This window comes from Mesoplodon densirostris, chromosome 3, assembly GCF_025265405.1.
Source record: "Mesoplodon densirostris isolate mMesDen1 chromosome 3, mMesDen1 primary haplotype, whole genome shotgun sequence".
Taxonomy (NCBI): Eukaryota; Metazoa; Chordata; class Mammalia; order Artiodactyla; family Ziphiidae; genus Mesoplodon; species Mesoplodon densirostris.
Genome location: NC_082663.1, coordinates 96,798,600 through 96,819,746, shown reverse-complemented (window position 1 = coordinate 96,819,746; position 21,147 = coordinate 96,798,600). Strand labels below are relative to the sequence as shown.

The following is a 21,147-nucleotide window of genomic DNA, read 5'->3' as shown; positions in this document are numbered from 1 at the left end:
CTACCTCTCTGCCTAATTCATTTTTTAACTTCCTTAAAGCTTATCTGAATCTCTCAAGGAGGAGATACTCTCTCCCTCATAAGAACACAGCAAACTACCACTATTACAGCAGTTACTGCGCTTACTCCCTTATAAGCATGTCCAACACCCTTTCATCATCGTAATATCCCTGAAAATAGGATGTTTGGGGTTTTTTTATTTGGTACCCACACACATAATACTTAGTACATTTCCTTATGCACATATAATCAGTAATTCATTATATATTGAGTTTATGATGTGGTTTGCAGAATGATTTAAAGCAGCAATAAAGGAAATGTGCATGTTTTTAATTTTTGTATGGCAGAAGATGAAAATGTTTGCAACATATGACAGGGTTTTGATGTCCAATAATTGAAGAGCTCATTTCAGTTGATAAGAAAAAAGACCATCTGAAAAATGGGCACAATTCATTAAAATGTAATTCCAAAAAATAAAAATATAGATGGCTAATAAAGCATGAAAAGTGCTGAACATCATTAGTTATAAAAAGTACAGATAGGGCTTCTCTGGTGGCGCAGTGGTTGAGAGTCCGCCTGCCGATGCAGGGGACACGGGTTCGTGCCCCGGTCCGGGAAGATCCCACATGCCGCAGAGTGGCTGGGCCCATGAGCCATGGCCGCTGAGCCTGCGCGTCTGGAGCCTGTGCTCCGCAACGGGAGAGGCCACAACAGTGAGAGGCCTGCGTACTGCAAAAAAAAAAAAAAAAGTACAGGTAAAAACTACGAAATGCTGAGTATCACCTCTCATAGTATCAGTAGTTAAAACAATTATCAGTATTGGCAACATTGTGGGGAAATAAGTCCTGTCATATTCTTGGTGAATGGAATGTGAATTGGTACTACAATTTTAGGGGACATTTTGGCAATCTCTTTCAAAAGCCTTGAAACTATAAATTTCCATTTGTGTATTCACATAGAGTGCCTGCTATGTCCTCAGCATTGGAATAAGACATAAGATTCCCGTTCTCCTGGAACTTTCATTCTAATTGGAAGGTAGATTGTCAGGTACGAATTTAAATAATTCTTGAAAGTTTAAGTTGATTTTTTGAAATAATAGAAAGTAAAAAGATAAAATTTGATACCAAATATTAGATTTACCTTTTTTTTTTTTTTTTTTTTTGGCTGCGCTGCGCAGCTTGTGGGATCTTAGTTCCCTGACCAGTAATTGAACCCAAGCTCTCGGCAGCGAGAGCACGGAATCCTAGCCACTGAACCGCCAGGGAATTTCCTGTGTTTCCTTATATGATATGGATGAAGGAAAGATAAAACATGTATGTATATGAGTGTGATTAGAATCTTGAGTTAGAGGAATCCTTATAAATCATAGTTCCTTCTATGTTCTCATATGGAGCAGATATACCTGAAACTTACTGGTTACTTAGTGATAGCCATAAGGAAAGCCCTATCCATTTTGAGGTGGATTTATTCTTTATGGAACCCTCTTCCCTCTGCCTTCCTGCTAAAACTATTAGGAGGTTCTATTATATATCTAGATCTATGAGGCATATCTTTTCCCCCTTTCCCACCTCAGTTCTCCCAAGTCTTCTACTATCTTAATCATGGCAAATCCATTCCTTCCAATTGCTCAACTAATTATTAATCCCACTCTAACCCACTTCCAGTCTGTCAGCAAATCCTGACATCTTTACTAAAGCATGTTCAGAATCCAACCATTTTTCATCTATTCTCCCACTCTAGCCAAGCCACCATTATCTTTCACTTGAACTGTAATAGCCAGCTAATTGGCTTCCCTTTATCTGCTCTCTGGCCAAAATCCCCAAGTGGCTTCCCATATCAGAGTAAAAGTTGAAGACTTTCATTGTCCTATGTGATCTGCAGTCCCCATTTCTACAGCTTACCACCCACCTCTGTGTTCATCTGTGTTATTATTCAAACACTAGACTTGCTCCCATTCCAGGGCTTTTGTGCTTACCATTTCCTCCACCTGGAAACTTCCCCCAGACAATTATATTTCTCACTAACATCCTTCAGTCCCTGTTCAACTATCACATGACACCTCCTCACCACCTTCTACCTTCTTTCTCCTGCTTTATTTTTCTCCATCGTGTATTGTGTATGGTACTATGTGTCCATTTCTCCATATGTACCGTATTTGTTGGGGTAGCTACCCCCAGCCCCATTAGAACATATGCCCTCTGGGGGCAGAGACTTAAGTTTTGTAAGCAGTGCCAGGCATATAGTACATGCTTGTGAAAATGTGTCAGATGGATAGACCAGTATTACTGAACCTCTAATAATTCTAACTCCTTTCTCTGGATATCTATCATATGTCAACGTCTGGCTTAAAATGTGATGATCATTGACCTGGGCAATGCAGAGTGCGGTAGAACTACCACCTCTGAATCTAGGTATTCTACTTATGTCAATAGAGCCTGTAATGTCAGTCACTTTGGGGGGAGGGGGGAGGGACAGTAGTTAAGTTACAATGTGCAAGTCTGTGGGGAAGAATATGGGTTTTCTTTACAGAGAAACCAGAAAGGAAAAAAAAAAAAAAAAAAAAAAACACCTTGAGAGAAACAAGTCTAGTCTGCTGGATTTGAACGCACAGCCCTAAGGATCCTTAAAACTAGCAGTTGAATTACTCTAGCCAATTACCAGTATGTTTTTGCTGAAGTCACCATTCATGCATATGCAAGGCACTGTGTACTAGGTGTAGAGAAAGGAATACAAAAATAAAATGTAAAAGGAGCCTGTCCCAAACGTCTCACGGTCAAGATAATCCACATAAGTAACTACAATACCTGCTGCAAAGTGCTAAGTGCCATAAGAAAGATACTGATTATTGCCTTAGTTGTTCAAGAGGAGATACAACTTATTTGAGAGGAAAGCATTTGAGCTAAGACCTTAAGGTAGGATCTGGACATATTGAAATGTCTTTCTAGTGTCTAGGCAGAAGGAAAAGCTTAAAGCAGAAGAATGGATTTGGTAACCACAAGAAATAGTGACTAATATAATCTGGCTGGAAGACATTTGGTAAAGAAGAAAAGTAAAGGTAAAAGATGAAAAAGGAAATATAGAGCCAAAACATGGAGAATTTTAAATGCCAGGTTGACAAACCTAGTATGTAGGAAATAAGAGTTATTGAAAGTTTCTGACCAGGAAACATAAGCAGTCTGAACTTAAGTATAATTAGTGGGTGTGAATAAAGGATCTGTACTGGGAAGGGCCAGCATAGTAATCCACCCAAAATTAGAATAGAGGCTTGAGTGGAATAGCAATAAGAATAGAAAGGTGGAAAAACATAAAAGATATTCTGGAGGTTTTAAAAAGTTAGCTATTGGTTGAAAGAGCTTGAGAATGAAGCGGGAAAGAGTAGGCAGTGGTGGATGAGGTTCTTGAGCTCGGGTAGCCTCACTGTGGAAATAGAACCTCCAGGAAATGAAAAGCATGTTTGAAAGGAGTTTTAAATAGTTAAGCTTGTGTTCGATTTTTGTTGTTCATTCCCAATATTTGTGGATTAAAATAGCTTAAATGAAGTAATTAAGAGACTCAGTAGAAAACACTGACGAGAATAAAGAAATTATGAGTAAATGATGAAAAGGGTACGAGTTACTCTGTCCCATAATTCTTTTTTTTTTCCTTTTTTTTTTATTAGTTTCTGCTTTATAACAAAGTGAATCAGTCATACATATACATCTGTTCCCACATCCCCTCCCTCATGCATCTCCCTCCCTCCCACCCTCCCCATCCCTCCCCTCCAGGCAGTCACAAAGCACCGAGCTGATCTCCCTGTGCTCTGCGGCTGCTTCCCACTATCTATCTACCCTACGTTTGGTAGTGTATATATGTCCATGCCTCTCTTTAGCTTTGTCACAGCTTACCCTTCCCCCTCCCCATATCCTCAAGTCCATTCTCAAGTAGGTCTGTAATTCTTTAACCACCTCTACATCACAAAAGGTAGGCCTCTGGAGTGCTTTCTACCTGTAACCCTTTTGGAACAATGATGATTGAGGTGTTATGTTTACTTCCTGACAACATTGTTAGAATACTTTTAGTGTAATCAGTTTAATCAGGGGTGTTTAAGACTGCAGGTGGCACTAGTAAACTTAAATATATACAGTATATACACATATACATACATATGTATATACATACAAATACCTTGGAGCGAAGTCTGGGAGAAACAGACCAATCTTCCAGAAGTCTAGACCTTTAATAACCCTGAATCCATCTATAGTAAGAAAGAAGGAATCTCTACTGGCATTTCTTCTGTCCTTCACTTTTTCCTTATTTTCATTCATACTTAATTTGTGTTCATCTCAAAGCTGCTACGTGCTATGCACAACATAGAAATGCATTTCCTTGTGTGTATTACCGGTAGGCTACTTCAAGCACAAGCCTACAATTGAAGGATTTAAATAATCTGATTAGAACCCTTTAAATTACTGTATTAGAAATCAAAAAAAAATCATCATTTCTTTGACCCATTACTTGAAACATCAGGTCTTTGCCCTGGATGTATTATCAATATTTTAAAGGAAATGTTTGATTTTTTTAAAAAAAAGAGGGATACCCGGCCTTCTATTGTTTCACCAGTGTTGCTCTAGACCCCAGCCTCCCTTGTCAAACTGTAGTTTAAGCACGGCACATTTAAATTTTTTTAAAAGAAGACTTTGACTTATTTTCACCTAGCCTTGGGGCATATTATCGATGGTTTCAATCGACAGAACAGAAGCTCTCCACCTTGGGAGTGGACTGCATACTCAACCTTTGTAAACTGTTCAAAATCAATCCCTCGGCTCCATTTGGAAGGAAGCGTCCGTGTCCTTCCTCAGCGTCCTGCGCCCCTTCTCCAGACCCCTTCTGTCGACGTCCTAGCGTCGCAAACCAAGGCTGCACACAGGAGCCTCAGGGAGCGGGGGAGGGGGGAAGAGGGGTTGGGATGGGCGGCCGAAAGACGGCCTGCTACGGTGGGGGAGAGATTGCGCGCAGCCCACCGCGAGCCCCGGGACCCGGGAGAGAAGGGTTCCGCTAGGGCCGGGGTGCCGAGGGAGCCGGGGCCGTGGGCGTGGGCGTTGCCCGCACGCTCTCGCCGCCTCCGCCACCCTTCTCAGGTCGCTCCCCGCTTCTCCCCACCCTCCGAGGAACGTTGGTACATTCCCGGTGACTCCGAGAGCTTAAAAAGGACCCGGGGAGGCCGAACCTAGCAGGTTTGGTCCAGATTTGTGTGCGCAGCCCGTACTCTGATCCGCCACGGTGGGTATCTTGGCGGGGGTTTCTTTTACGCTGTGGCACTCGTGTATTTTGGGGCTTCGTGTCTGTGTGTAACTGTCTGGCTAGCAGCTAGGAACTCTCGCCTCCGGCTCCTCGGCTCGCTCAGCTCCTCCGTCGCAGCCCAGCAGCGAGACGCGCGCCGCCAGTCCGCAAGGGATGGAGCGGACCGAGGTGCTAAAGCCACGCACCCTGGCCGATCTGATCCGCATCCTGCACCAGCTCTTCGCCGGCGAGGAGGTCAATGTAGAGGAGGTGCAGGCCGTCTTGGAAGCCTACGAGAGCAGCCCCGCCGAGTGGGCAGTGTACGCCAAGTTCGACCAGTACAGGTGAGCGTGCTTTCGCCCTGATCGCCGAGACTCTCCGGCGCCGACTCTTGAGTCCGAGCCGGCGCGGGCGCGTGGGGAGCGGGTCTTGACTCCCGGAGAGCGCGGGCCGCCCGGCGCCCGCAGCGCCCACCCTCTCAGTGCTCCCGGCCGTTTCCCGCACCCCAGCGCCGCGCCTCCTCGCCCGCGAACACGGCGGCGGGCGTTCGGCGCTTTGGGCCGAAGGCGTGTCCCACTGGCAGGAGACTGCGGCAGGCTCCCAGAGGGGAGGCCACCGAGCGGTGCAAGTTGTCTGTTCTTTTCTTGTTGATCAACTCCTCGGCTTCCGAACGGCCACTCCTTCTGCCACCCGCCACCACCCCCCACCCCCCCCACGGAGCCGTCGCTAGCCTAGGACACGGAGGAGATGCGGGGAAACCCCGGTGTCTGGACGCCCTCAGACTCTAGCTGTCTGGACTAACCGGGGTGTTCTCAGGAGAGCACTCCAACAGCGGTCCGGAGAAAAGGGTGGACGGTGGAGGACGCAGTTAAACGACACCACTTCTCCATCACTTCTCCCTCGGTCGCTTGCAAGCAGGCGTCTGCCAACAAGCATTTTTGTTAATACAAAATAACGACTTGGGGTTGTCAGCTGCTATTTTTCAGTTTAAGATGCCCCCTCTCCCAAACCAGTTGGACTCCCCGGGCTGGGGGTTTATTTAAACCCGCTGTCAGGTTCTCAAAATAAACGAGTGCTTTTCTTTCAGCCCCCAAGCAATATGCTTTTCCTTATCCTTAGATCTGAGGGTCTGGAATGTAAATTGGAGACCCCTGCTCCTCAGAGGTGCTTGAGTGAGATGCCTTGGCTTGGAGATTAAGTAAAAAATGAAACAGCCTACCAATCCTCTGGGGAGAGAAGTAAAATTTAATCACCCTGAAGAGTGAGGGTTTCTTTTCCGAAGGGTAACCAGCGCTTCAGTCTTAATGGTTGGTCGTGATGAGGTCAGGGAAAGGAGCATAGTTGAAACAGAAGAATAAGAAAAGATGAAGCTTTCCTTTGAAGCCGTTTCACTTAGCCACTTTATGTCAGCATATACAGTGTGTTTGGTAAAGTTTTGTCGCCAAGGGCTGTTTCAGTTGTACTTTAGGAACTGAAATAGAAAGTGAAGTCTACTTAGGATCCTATTTTCCACTTGCAAGTGGTTCTAGGCAATTCCTTTGGTTCCTGTCATTCTGTGGCTGGCAATAAAGCTACCAGAGTAATTTTGCCATTAGCTCCAAGTAATTGAGAGCTTGTTATGGGCTCTAATACTCTTCCAATCACTTGACACATGTATTAACTGATTACCTCACAACAGCTCTCTGAGATAGGTACCATTCTTATCCCTGTTTTACAGGTGAGAAATAGTAGGCAATGAAAAGGTTGGATTGCCTGCACAAGGTCATACTAATGTCCCTTAGTGGCTCCAGGATTCAAATTAGCATTATTGTTCTAGAGCCCACATTCTAAACCACTGCTAAACCCCCTGTAGACACAAGGTGGCCATAATAGTTTTCTTCTGCCTAGATTTATTACTGACCAAGTGAAATTAATTAACCAGGGTATGCTGTATGGGCTTTTAATCTATAGAACAAGGACATTTCCAGGGGCCTTGAATTTATCTTGATTGACAAGCTCTTGAAACATTTGGATTGACCTATTCCACAGGTTTCTGAAGCACAGCTCAGTAAAATAATGGGTGCACTCCTAGGCGGGCAGTTGGAGTAGGGAGGGAGGGAGATGGGAGAGCAGAAATCAATGTGGTAGTATTTTGCGCATGTAATAAGTGTCCTAGTACTGTGAAGGAATCTGATCTCTGACCTTGGGAAGGCCAGTGCAGAAGAATCAAGACAAAATATGTTCCACTGGGGGCCAAGCAGTAAATTGTCTGGAAGAAGCCCCAGACAAGCAAGACCCTAGGGCTGGAGGAGGGAAAAGTAGGATCCCTGGTACAGGAACCATTTACTGTGAATTAAAGGCTGTGTGCACAGCTGCCTGCTAGGTCATTAAAAGGGCTCCAAAGTAAGGATGACTGATATCTAGAAAGCACTTACTAATCAACTCTCTCAGTGGTCCTACTCTGCCAGCACCTGGCCTCCAGCCTAGGGGAGGAAGGGGCATGTGGGACATAAGTGAACAGATGACCATGTGAACAAACAAAAAGGATAGATTCCTTTCCTTAAAAATGAGTCTATCGTAGAGATCAAACGTCTGGATACCAAGGGGGAAAGGGCTGGGGGGATGAACTGGGAGATTGGGATTGACATACATACACTATTGAAACTATGTATAAAATAGATAACTAATGAGAACCTACTGTATAGCACAGGGAACTCTACTCAATGCTCTGTGGTGACCTAATGGGAAGGAAATCCAAAAAGAGGGGATATATGTATATGTGTAGCTGATCCACTTTGCTGTACAATAGAAACTAACACAGCATTGTAAAGCAACTATGTTCCAATAAAAAGTTTTTAAAAAATTAGTCTAAATGAATGTCATAATTATCGAACTTTGTTAATTAGATGGTGTCAAGAGTACCTGTGGGACCAATAGAAACTTTAAAGTTGATTTTTTGGAGGGGGTGGGGGGTTGGTGTGGATGTGGTTGTTTTGGTTTGGGATTTCTGGGGGCTAATTACTAATTTCTCCTCATTGTAAAAGGTTTAGAGTGTTATTTTACTTCCCAAGTGTAATTGCTTTTGTTCTGGTACTTAGGTCAATGTCCACTCTATTTGTGGAGGATGTTTCAACATGATGCTTTTGAATGTGGATGTCACTTGTGTCTGGACTCTAGTAAAACTAAGGAGAATTCTACAACAGCTATTTAATGAAACCTTGTTTCTCAAATTCTGGTTTAGCTACAGGGAGGGGGAAAAAAGACAATAGCAACATTCTTGCCTAGAGCAATAGTGCACTTTGAAAATGCTTTCTGTGAGAAATTTTTATTCTTTTTATCAGTTTGAGGCTGTCACATGGAGACTCAAGGAATTTAATTTTTTTCTCTTACCTTTTTCGTGCCATTAATTAGAACTGAGCAGCTATAAACACAGTGATTCAAAATACAAAAATGTCTAAATGAGCTGTGAAAAAATATTTGCTTTCATTTGTGCTCGATTTCTAATTAGACAACCACATTTAAAGTTGCTTCGAGGTAAAAATATTAGCATTTGTAAATGAATGATACTGTATGACACACTTACTTTTCCCTGTGTTTGTCTCATCGACCAAATTCAAACTTCTGAAAACGTTCTTTTCAGATATACCCGAAATCTTGTGGATCAAGGAAATGGAAAATTTAATCTCATGATTCTATGTTGGGGCGAAGGACATGGCAGGTAATACAGCTGTTCATTCAGATATTTATTCAGTATTTATTCCAGCATATGAAAAGTACAGTGCCAGGCTGGCCACATGGCTTGTGAGCACTAACAAATCGCATGTTGTAATTATTTGTTCACAATGTCCCCTAATCCCAGCAAAAATTCTCATGGGAATTAGCGTGAGGGGTTTAGCATATACCATGTATTATGACAGACCTTCCCCCAAAATGAGTAGTAAATCAAATGAGGTGGAGGTAAGTAACCAGCTTAATTTAATCTCTCTGTGTTCTGTGGAGTTAAACTTTCTATGAAGTTGTGCTAAAACTTGACCTTTGTGGTGCTTTGAAGTGTGTAAACAATTGTCGGACCAAAGACCAAAGCATGCAGATTTGGAGCTAGGAAAGCAATTCACAAATTCAGAAAATTTCTTTGTACTTCAAGCTAATTGTTTATTTTCTGTATACAGAAGATAAGACAACTTAGACTAATACCAATTATTGAAACTTGGTCCCTTAATTTTTCCTTAGTTTATACATTTGCAAGTCTTACTACCAGTCAAGTATTGTTACCTCTTTAAGCAGATCCTTCTCAGTCTCTTGAGAATGGTTAAAAAAAAAAAAAAAAGCCAATAATCCAGACCCATTTTTGGTGGGAAAAAGTAAACATGAATTTACAAGATTTTGGAAAGTTAGGTCTATAGAGTGCATTTATTTACTCATATAGAATGAAGTTGTTTTCATTCTCTCAATATTTTTTGAAAGCACATTATATGTCAGGAGTAGAACAAGGCTCTGTGTGAATTAGGAAACAAGTTCTCATGGTACATATATGGGGTAACAGAATTCAACATATGAAATACATACTATAGCATATACAGGTTCATATTTTTTAATCAACCCTATAGCTAATACTACTTAATAAACTTAAATGCTATTTAAGATTATAGGAATAAATTCTTTCCCCAGATCCAATTTGCTTTTTTTCTCCCATCAATATTGGGAGGTAATCACAGATAGGATACTCTAAATGTATAAAATATTAACATTTCATATGCTTTATAGTATAATTTTCAGCTGGTAACACACATGTGCATACCTTTTGTCCCCCAGAGGAAGGAGAAAAAATGAAAAGCCTGGGGAAAAAACACTGTTATGTGATCTTCTCAGTGTGATGCAGTTACAGATAAAGGATCTTTATCTGCTCTAAAATTTCTCTAATGTAGTTTTTAAGTCAAGTTCTAGCCCAGCTTAATTGAGTTATTAAAAGCTATATTTTGGAGAAGATGAATGGTTACTGGTTTTGTGTTTCTGTTATCAAAGTAGTATTACAACAAGGTTTAAAAAGATGAATTGTTCTTCAGTAGGGGTATGGATCAAAACTGTACCCCTTATATGCATTGATATGGAAGACATAGTATTTTATTACTTTGCCCTGAGCAATGTTGAATTATAAATTGATGACATTTAAAACTCCAGCTGAAATGGATTTTGGACTGAGAGACGTCCTATTGACAGTTGCAGCTGTAAGCTCTGGACAGATTGTTACACGTGTGGGTTCTGGACCATCTACTGAGTCTAGTTGTCATTTTGTGTATATATAGCAGTATCCACGATCACACTGACTCCCACTGCTTTCTGAAGATGCTGCAGGGAAATCTAAAGGAGACATTATTTGCCTGGCCTGACAAAAAATCCAATGAGATGATCAAGAAGTCTGAAAGAATCTTGAGGGAAAACCAATGTGCCTACATCAACGGTAACATCCAATTTTTCTAACAACAAGTGGGAAAAACCTTGAACTCCCACTTGAAATATTGCTTGCTTACATGTGTGCAATAGAATTTGGATCGTGGAGTCATGATTTCATCTGCTTAGGAAGTGATCTAAAAGCAGTGGGTTTTGTCTTTTTAAAGATTTGCATGTGGATTAGGATCACTTATTAAAAACATATGCATGCAAGTTAGTGTCCACTGAAGAGTCATTAACCTACCAAGTCTTAGGACAGTTAGAATCGAACATGAATTTACATAAGTAGAGTCTTTTAATAAAGGCGTGAGGCCAACTTGGTAGTGTTAGTCTTTCATTAGAAAATGTAAAGAAATGTTCCAGACGTGATTAAGAATGCTAGTAGCTCGTCCCTGTTTTACTAAAGTGCGCACAGCTTACTTTAAAAAGAGTATTCTCAAGAGAAACTTTTTGAAGCACATTTTTTTTTTTTTTTTTTTTGCGGTACGCGGGCCTCTCACTGTTGTGGCCTCTCCCGTTGTGGAGCACAGGCTCCGGACGCGCAGGCTCAGCGGCCATGGCTCACGGGCCCAGCTGCTCCGCGGCATGTGGGATCTTCCTGGACCAGGGCACGAACCCTTGTCCCCTGCATCGGCAGGTGGACTCTCAACCACTGCGCCACCAGGGAAGCCCCTGAAGCACATTACTTAGCAATGATTTCTAGATGTCTTACAAAGAATTCATTCTTTCTTCTAAATGTGATATGGGAGAGCCAAATGCTCTTCAGTAGAGGCAGTGATTAATATCTGTGTTCCTAAAGGACTTAGTAACTTTCCAAAAAGCTCCTTAAAGCTTCCATGAGCTAACTTTTGTTTATAATTAATTTATTTATTTTTGGCTGCATTGGGTCTTCGTTGCTATGCGCGAGTGTTGTCTAGTTGCGGCGAGTGGGCTTCTCATTGTGGTGGCTTCTCTTGTTGTGGAGCACGGGCTCTAGGCACATGGGTTCAGTAGTTGGTGGCGCGTGGGCTTAGTTGCTCTGTGGCATGTGGGATCTTCCCCTTCCAGGGATTGAATCCGTGTCCCCTGCATTGGCAGGCGGATTCTTAACCATTGTACCACCAGGGAAGTCCTGAGATAACTTTTTATGTTATTCCCACTTACAGATGAAATTGCCAACACATAGGAAGATTAAATAACCTGTCCAAGGTCACTCAGGATTTGAACCCAAAGAATTGGATGCCAAAGCCCATAGTCTTAGTTGGGATGCTATCCCACTTATATAAAATAAAATATTACAGAGGTTTTTCTGGCAAAGCAGGTTCTTTCTTCTTAGATCTTAACGTTCAGTATTGGCCTTGATACTTGGCCTAAATTTGTTCAGTTAGTTTAAGAATGCAAGTCAGTTACAGAAGTCAGATTGTATAGGAAGTTTTTCCCCCATTCACATAACAAAGGAGTTAGTTTCTCAGGTGGTAGGAAACTCTTTATTTGAGGGTTGCTGTATATAGCAGGCACACCAGATTTCTATGAACAAGATTGCTGGTACTGCTCACAATAAAGCCAAAAGCCTTTCAGAATAATTACTTTCAGCTAGAGTCATAGAGTCATTATAAAGCTACATTAGATCTTGGAGAACATCTAAGATTTTTTTTCAAGGGTCTTCAATGCAAAAGTCTATAGGAGCCAAGCAGGTAAAGTGAGTGAGTGATGCGGGCCGGAACTAGGCTGTGGGAACTGGTGTGCAAGCTGCCCTGTCTAAAGGGACAACGTGGTCACCCAGCTCCAGTGAGATCGTCCTGACTTCTTTTTCCATAGAGGTGGGAAATTCTGATTGTTATGGGAAATTTTGCCAATCAGTAAAATACTGGATAGGACAAGCTAAATATTTCTGTAGATGCATTACTCAAAAGCCACCAACTTTTAACCTTTGATTTTTTACAGATGCAGGAGGAGAGCTAGATGTGGATAGTGATTAGGGGGGAAAGATGTTTCAAGTACAAGAAAGAACATGGGTGAAGGCACAACCCATGTTCAAAGAACGTTTTTCATTCAATCGTTGCAAAGAATGAAGACTATGCAGGAACGGTCTAGCCGGAGGGGAAGATGAATGGGCTTGGATAGGAGTAGTAGGAGAGTAAAGTAAGATCAGGGCCTTAGCCTCCAAGACTAGCTTAAAGTAAAAACTTTCTTTAGTCAGCAGAATTTTGTTCGGGAATATCTTGATTAATCCAGTAGCAGTATGCGTCATAGGGTGGAAGAAAGGGAGAGTGGGGCAAGGAGATCAAGTTACTTATTGTAATAGGCAGAAGGTGAACATTGCCTCAAGCAAGCTGGCATCCCTAAGTATCACCAAGAAAAGTCCGATATTACTGTGACAGAGAGTACATCATTTGCATAAAGGAAAAGGAGGCAAAGACATAATAATGCTGGGATTACTAACATTTAGGGATCAGACATGAGCTTTGGGGATTTCTAAAGGATGGGTGACTTGTTTTTGTGGGATCTTTGCTTGCATTGGGTGGTCTATTGGAGAAAAAATGTTATTTGTATAAAGGGCAGTCAGTTCTTCAGGATGTTTAACTTTTGTTCAAAAGCAAGCCAGTGTATTATAAAAGCAGTAGCCTATAGAATCAAAGAGTTTGCAGATCTGAGAATTACGCCCCATTTCTTTAAATGAGGAAGACAGAAGATCCAAGAAGTTCTGAGTTGTTCAATGGTAGTCAGTCTAGCTGGGAGTAGAACCAAAGTCGTCTGCTTCTGGGCTTTGCTCTTCTTTGTCATGCAAGCTCATGGAGCTAGATCGTAAAGCATAAGGCCAAATTAGGTGCCTATACTAACTACACTAATACACTGAATTCCTTCCTTGATTAATCTTCCAACTCTCTCCTTACTATATATAAATTTCTTATCAACATAGTTATAAAAATCAAGTATTTTGTTTATTTTAATCTCTTGAAGGCATCTCCCCCACGCCTTTTGACTTCCTTCAGTGTGGATTGGTTGGCCAGGGCTCATCCTGTGGTCCCCTCACATCATCCAGGCTTTCCCTATACTGTCTCCTCGTGCTTATCCCCTTGTTTCCTGGTCTCGTCTGCTTTGTCTTGGGTTCGTGGCCTTGTTTTGGTGGAACATATCCTCCAACGGCCCTATGAGAACGGGTTCATGGAAGGTAAATTTCTGAGACCTCTTATATCTAAAAATCTCTATATACAACACTTGCAACTTGATAGATAATTTAGCTGAATATGAAATCATGACCTCGCAGTCATTTTCTCTCAGAACTATGAAGGTAATCTTTTGTCTTTTAGTTTCCATTCTTCTTGTTCAAAGCCTGGTACCATTCTGATTTTTGAATCTTACTATGTATGAATCCTATTTTTTCTCTCTAGAAACTTTTGGGGACTTCTCTTTGGGTGTCTTTTCTCTGTCCCCAGTATCACAGTGATGCAGTTTGTTTCATGACACTCATTGTGGTGGGAGCTCTGTAGGTTCTTACAATCTAGAAATTCATGTCCTTCAATTCAAGAAAATATTCTCAAGTTGTTTCTTTGATTTTTTTGTTGTTCTGTTTCTGAAACTACTGTTGATCAGATATTAAACCTCCTGAACTAGTCCTCTAGTTTTTTGTTTTTTGGGTTTTTTTTTTAATCTTTCCTATGTTCAATCTTTGGCCCTTTGTTCTTTGAGTCTTTGTCAGCTTTTTCTTCCAACCCTTCTATTCGGATTTTTATTTCTGGTATCATCTTTATATTTCTAAAAGCTCTTTTTATTCTCTAGTCCTTTTTATATAGTATTTTCCTCATCTCTTTTTATTTTTTCTTTTTTTTGGCCACGCCACGTGGCTTGCAGGGATCTTAGTTCCCTGACCAGGGATTGAACCCATGCCATAGCAGTGAAAGCGCCAAATCCTAACCACTGGCCTCCTAGGGAATTCCCTTCCTCTTAGCTCTGTGAAGATATTAATGATAAGTTTTTGGTTTTGTTTTTTTAAGGCTTCTCTTGAGTAGTGTCTATTTCATGTTGCCTTTTTTTCAGGTTGCTCTGGCCTCTTTTATACTAGAGGCTCTGCTCACAGGTGTGATGGCCTTGACTGTGCTAATATTTAAAAACCAGAGACAAAAAAGTTAATTGGTAGCTTTCAAACATGGATGGTGTTTGCCAACTGGACTTTACTCTAGGAACATCTGGTAAATCTTTTCCTTGAGGAAAAATCAGTGGTGATATCCTCAGGACTTTTTTCTTGAGCTGATCAGATTCTCAGAGAAGCTGCTTCCCGTCTCCTGCCTGGAGAAGAAATTCCTGTCTGGCAGCATTCTGGCAGCCATGTGATGAAGAAAGTGGAGATCTTACCACTCAATGTGTAAATTTTCACTTAAGTCACCTGTTTTTCACCGGGTATCCACCAATCCTGAGTTTATCTGTTGTACTCTTTCTAGAGAATAGATCTTCGATTTCTACCAGGGATGGAGGGAAGGTGAGGTGGTGAAAAAGCTTTGTGACGAAACTTAAATAGGCTTCAACCAGTTCTTGTATTTATAGCCCATGTTTACCTTCATTTCAGGAAGTACATGTGGTGCCAGTTCCTGAGCTGTTTATTAGTTTCAGGACATAAATCAGGTTATTTCTTGGCCATCTCCAAGGGTAGCTGAAGATTTAGCTTTCTCTCCTCTGCAAAGCCATCCATCTACTTCTAACCTTTCAAATGTTTAAAGATTTTTTTTTAACTTTAATTAAAAAGTTTCTTCTTTTCCCTTTATCTTTGTATGTTGATGTCTTTTTTATTCTTTTGCTGCAGTTGTAGGGAAGTTTTTAGGAGAAAGCAGAATGCGTGTCATTTACTATTTTTAACTGGAAGTTCAATTCTAACTAACTTTTAATAATTCATATGTATCAGTTGATTTAAGATCTTGGGCAATTGACCAGATTTTTACCTACAGCTAACATCTAAGCTCCTTCATCTACCCATCCCTCTTCAATATTGTTTAGATTCCATTGGCTTACATCGAGTAGAGAATATTAGCCATACAGAACCTGCCGTGAGCCTTCACTTGTACAGTCCGCCTTTTGATACGTGCCATGCCTTTGATCAAAGAACAGGACATAAAAACAAAGTCACCATGACATTCCATAGCAAATTTGGAATCAGGACTCCATTTGTAAGTATAATTTCTCTCTCCTGTGTTTAAATGCTTTGTGGGTTGGCAGCATTACACTGATGCATTGCTTTTTTTTTTTTTTTTTTTTTTTTTTTTCTTTTTGCGGTATGCGGGCCTCTCACTGTTGTGGCCTCTCCCGTTGCGGAGCACAGGCTCCGGATGTGCAGGCTCAGCGGCCATGGCTCACGGGCCCAGCCGCTCCGCGGCATATGGGATCCTCCCAGACCGGGGCACGAACCCGTATCCCCTGCATCGGCAGGCGGACTCTCAACCACTGCGCCACCAGGGAGGCCCTGCATTGCTTTTTTATTCTAGGTATTATTTAAATATCTTAAGTTTTAAGTATTTTAAGTATTCTTGAGATAGGTCTTAACTTGGAGAAAAGGCCCATTATATTCTATTATTTTCTTTAACTTTGGAGACTGTATTTTCAATTTATAAAATAATACTTAAATTAGATGCAAAGAATTGCTTATTCAAAATTTCAAACTGTATGCTTATTCCTAAAGAAAATATTTTCTCTTCATTTATTAGGGAAATAAGAGTGAGAACTATATTGATAAAACTGCTACTACTGTGACTTAATGTTCATAGTTCCAGTTTGCTGAGATAATACAAATAAATTACAGTTAACCTTTGCACAGTTGAGACCTTATTCTGATAATAATAAATAAAGAAACTTGCCTGTTTTGCTGGCCAAGTTGCTTTGTCTTTGAGTATTGATGGCAACCAACAATAATATGATGTGGCAATCTTCTATCACTGAAATAAATTGGCCATTTAGGGGAATGGTCTTTAGTTAGTCATGGGAATGCCCAGAAATACACAATGCATGAAAACAAAGTCTGAACATCCTTATCAGTCTTATGAAAGTACAGCCTTTGAAGGAAGCTAGGGCAGAATTTTCTCAAGTGATTGCTCTGTTTATTTCCTGCATTCCGAGCCCCAAGAGATACTCTTATCACAGGAACGAAACAACAGGGCTCCATTGCCATGCAGTGGACTTTCATATACTGCCAGAAAAGCAGGACTACTTAGAACAAGAAATGTCTCATGTAAAGATTCTTACACAGCTTGCTTTTTTCTTTCTTACAGACAAATTCAGGATCACTGGAGAACAACTAAGGAGCACCAGACCCTCTGAGGTTTTACTTTAAGGTCCAGTGAAAGTTTTGCCTTGGACAGGAAGCCCTCCTTCCATTTGGTCCAGTAATATACTTTACAAGGCCAATACTTAGATCTACTATAAGGCAGATGCTAATTATAAGGCATTAAGTAAGCAAATAGTGCCCTGAGCTACTGTAGAAGAAAAAATCCCACTAAAGATAAAAAGGCTTGTGATTTTAAAGGCCAAATCAAGTGCTCCACTCATTTTACCCTCTAAACCCATTGGAACTATACTGGGAATGTCAATGAAGGTTTTTATAGTTTTTGGAAACACTGGTCTCTGAACTATAATTAGCAATAAATAAAAATAAGACATCAAACCACCCACCTTGTTACTTGGAGGACTAAATGTGGATGTCTTCATTATACTTTGTATGTTCTTAATATTTGAAGAGAAGTTTTTGAATCTGTGCATTTTATTTTTTCAATCTTATTTTACAAATTCCTGCTCTATAAATAATAGGGTATTGTAGATAGAGAAACTTAAGGTGCTTTGCCATTTGGTAATGAAATGAAGGGCAGAAGATTTAGAAAAATACATGTAACCAAACCCACAACAAACCAGAATTATAAACTCATGTCTAATGTGTCCAGTGGTCAAAGACTTTGTACTGCCAGAATTGCCAAATAATTTTAATAAAAGTGGATTTGAACATAATTTGAAGTTGTCTTTCTCTTTAACATGACAAGAGTTTCATATAATTCATGGCTTCTTAGGTTTATGCAGACTACCAAAAGCACTGCAAAAGATGCTTTTATGATGTAAGAATATAAGAAGACCAGGGCTTCCCTGGTGGCGCAGTGGTTGAGAGTCCGCCTGCCGATGCAGGGGACACGGGATCGTGCCCCGGTCCGGGAAGATCCCACATGCCGCGGAGCGGCTAGGCCCGTGAGTCATGGCCACTGAGCCTGCACGTCCGGAGCCTGTGCTCCGCAATGGGAGAGGCCACAACAGTGAGAGGCTGCGTACCGCAAAAAAAAAAAAAAAGAATACAAGAAGGCCAAAAACTGCATTCAAAAGGAGCTTACCTTTTGGGGCTTTTATATGTGTTCACCAACTGGCCAGAGATACCAACCCGAGGGTCTCTGGCCCTAGGGCAGCTCATAGACAATCAGTTTAGCCTGAAAACTGTGTGTGGGGTCTGTATGTGTTTAAATATGAATTGGATTCCAACAGTTAAAAACCAGAGATTTCACAGAAGAAGGAATGGACTTTGAAGTATCTGGCAAGACTGAACCTGCATTGCATTTTCACTGCTATCACTTCATGGGGCTGGGATCTGCCCCTTGGATGGGGCCGCCTCCCTGATCTGCGGCAATCCCCAGCTTGCCTGTTTCCCTTATTCATGTTACCTACAAAGCCCACACGTGCATTTGCTGCCCCCACTTCCGGCAATTTTCTTAGGAATATCTGTCATAATCTTGGAATTTATTATCCCTGGGAACTTAATTAGAAAGTAAAGTCCTTTGAAGATGGTTCTGGTTAGGCCATTGATTGTGGTGTTTATACCACGTCATAGAATTATTTACATCATTATACCTGTGCTTCCTCTCACCTTTGAGAAGGATGTGAACATTTACTGAGTACTTACAACATACTAGGCATTGTTACAAGTTGTTTAGATGTACTAACAAACTGAATTCCAGAAAACTTCCTTGTGAATTAGGTACTGTATTCGTTTCCTACTGCTGCTGTAACACTACCACAAACTTATTTTCCTACAGCTCTGTTGGTCAGAAGTCAGAAGCTTCATGGTACCATGTGCAAGGCCCATGTCAGAGGCTTATCTTTTGGTGTGGGTTCATTAACCATATACTTGGACAAACTGGTTGATGAATGAAGGCCTTTTACCTGTGTTTCATGGGAAGGGACAGCATTACATTTAGTAATGGTTCTTAGTCTTTTTTTTTTTCTGACTGCAACCACTTAGAAATCTCAAATGCTAAAGAACTCTTCAGAAAGGCCCACACACAACAAGTTTGCATGCAATTTCAGAAAAGATTCCTGGACCCTGTGAAGGCCTTTAGGCCCCAATTAAAGAGCTCTGCCATGTGTGAGGCTTTCCCAAGGCTCGTGGCAAATGGTGGCTATTTCACTTCATTTTCTGAGCGAGGAAGGTGTTAGCAAGTTGCGCTACTAGCTAACCTTTTAAAAGTTACAGTGAGGTTTCTAGGAATCACCAGAGGCTGGTGCAACCTTGTCTGAGACATATCTACACATTTCACAAGGTCAATTCTCTCTTTCTAAAGACATTGCAGACTTTCACAACTTTACCTAGTTGATAGATGTTTCCTTAAAAAGTGTATGTGGGATACTGAAATAAGCCAGACACGGAAGGACAAATAATATATGATTCCATTTATACAAGATACCTAGAAAAGGCCAATTCGTAGAGGAAAAAGTAGCCTAGAGGTTACTAGAGGCTAAGGGGTAGGAGGAAATGGAGTTATGGTTTAACAGGTCCAGAGTTTCTGTTGGGGTTGATGGAAATGATTTGGGTATACATAGTGATGGTGGGTACACAGCATCGTGAATGTATCTGATATGACTGAATTGGGCATTTATGAATAATTAAAATAGTAAATGTGTATTTTCCCACAATAAGTTATTTCTTTTTTTTTTTTTTTTTTTTTTTTTGCGGTATGCGGGCCTCTCACTGTTGTGGCCTCTCCCGTTGCGGAGCACAGGCTCCGGACGCGCAGGCCCAGCGGCCATGGCCCACGGGCCCAGCCGCTCCGCGGCACATGGGATCCTCCCAGACCGGGGCACGAACCCGCATCCCCTGCATCGGCAGGCGGACTCTCAACCACTGCGCCACCAGGGAGGCCCAATAAGTTATTTCTTTAAAGAAAGTGTATGTGGGAGAAAAGTGTGTGTGTGTGTGTGTGTGTGTGTGTGTGTGTGTGTGTGTGTGTGTTGGAATAGATAAGACTTCCTATCATAGAGAATACAAACGATATGAAAGGCATTGTGGTGAAAAGTATCTTTTTCATCCCATCCCCAGGCTCTCGGTTTTCCTCTCTCCATGTAACCTAACCTATAATACCACTCTCTTGTGTTTCCTCATTTACTTTTCTCCATTGTTTACACAGGGTAGCATTCTAAAGTCCATATGGTGCACTTATAAGAAGATCTTTCCATATCTGAATACAAACAGTTCACTCATTCTTTTGTACTGATGACTGGCTGCGTGGTATTACACTGTATGAATGTATCATAGTTTAGTCCACCAGTCCTCTATTGATGGACTTTGACATGATTTCCAAACTTTAACAGTTACAAACAATTCTGCAATGAATAACCATGTATGTGATGTCATTTCACAAATATCAGTTGACATGTCTTTATTACAAAACAACCAAGATAACTCAGCCCCAAAAAATGAGGTAATAGTGGAAGGTCATGGCAAGCTGCCCTGGCTGGAGAGGACCACTTGAGTGCAGAAGCTGTCACCTGATGTCATCACTTCAATTCATCCACTTCCACCTATTCATTGGTCAAGTGTGTACTCTTGAAGCCTCCAACTGTCAGAAGCTTGATACTCACAGAGATTACTTATCACAAATAGGAAAGCCCTGTGTTCATGAGAAAACTAATGATCAATTTAGGATTCTGCCCATGCTCCATAGGAAAGCTAATGTATTCCTGACATTTGGTTTTTGTTTGCTCTTGTCACTGACCTTTTTGAATGATTGAAGATGTGATGGCTTTATGTGCTATTTGAAAACATGCCTCAGGTTGCTTAATGAGGGGCATTTTGTTTATTTCTTAAGTAATTCACAAAGAGATGTAAAGAATCTCAGAGACTGAGATCTGCTGAATGTGGTTTTGAGCACTGACTTAAGCCTAAGTCAGTAGTCTGAGGGATATCCTTATACAAGGAGATGGTCATCTGCTTGACATATTTAAATCTGTATATCATATGCTGCAGTGGGATGTATATTTACCTAAAAGTGCAACCAGAAAAATTCCTTGCACATGAAAGGGAGAAATATAGAACTAGAAAGTAATCTAATGCAATTGAACATTGATTAGCCTTCCATGCCAAGAGCCCTCCTGGACATGTCATAAGAAAAAAAGTGTCATTAAAGCAATAGATCACTATGATGCACCTTACAGTGAATGAAAGTATGATTATAATGAGTTTAAGCAGGAT

The 21,147-nt window shown here is 41.2% G+C and overlaps 1 protein-coding gene across 1 annotated transcript; it reads left to right on the top strand.

The window, feature by feature from the left end:
* Nucleotides 1-4,988: 4,988 nt before the first annotated feature.
* On the top strand, nt 4,989-17,648 carry CDO1 (cysteine dioxygenase type 1). The gene is made up of 5 exons (XM_060093270.1): nt 4,989-5,602; nt 8,878-8,955; nt 10,541-10,695; nt 15,654-15,823; nt 16,919-17,648. Exons 1-5 carry the CDS (start codon nt 5,433-5,435, stop codon nt 16,946-16,948), a joined length of 603 nt encoding a protein of 200 aa, XP_059949253.1. The 5' UTR covers nt 4,989-5,432; the 3' UTR covers nt 16,949-17,648.
* Nucleotides 17,649-21,147: the final 3,499 nt, after the last annotated feature.

Bases quoted from the DNA above. Each gene is read 5' to 3' on its own strand.
- CDO1 (XM_060093270.1), top strand. From the start codon at position 5,433: ATGGAGCGGACCGAGGTGCTAAAGCCACGCACCCTGGCCGATCTGATC. The intron at 8,956-10,540 runs GTAATACAGCTG...GTGTATATATAG, and splicing joins TGGGGCGAAGGACATGGCAG to CAGTATCCACGATCACACTG. The intron at 15,824-16,918 runs GTAAGTATAATT...TCTTTCTTACAG, and splicing joins TTGGAATCAGGACTCCATTT to ACAAATTCAGGATCACTGGA.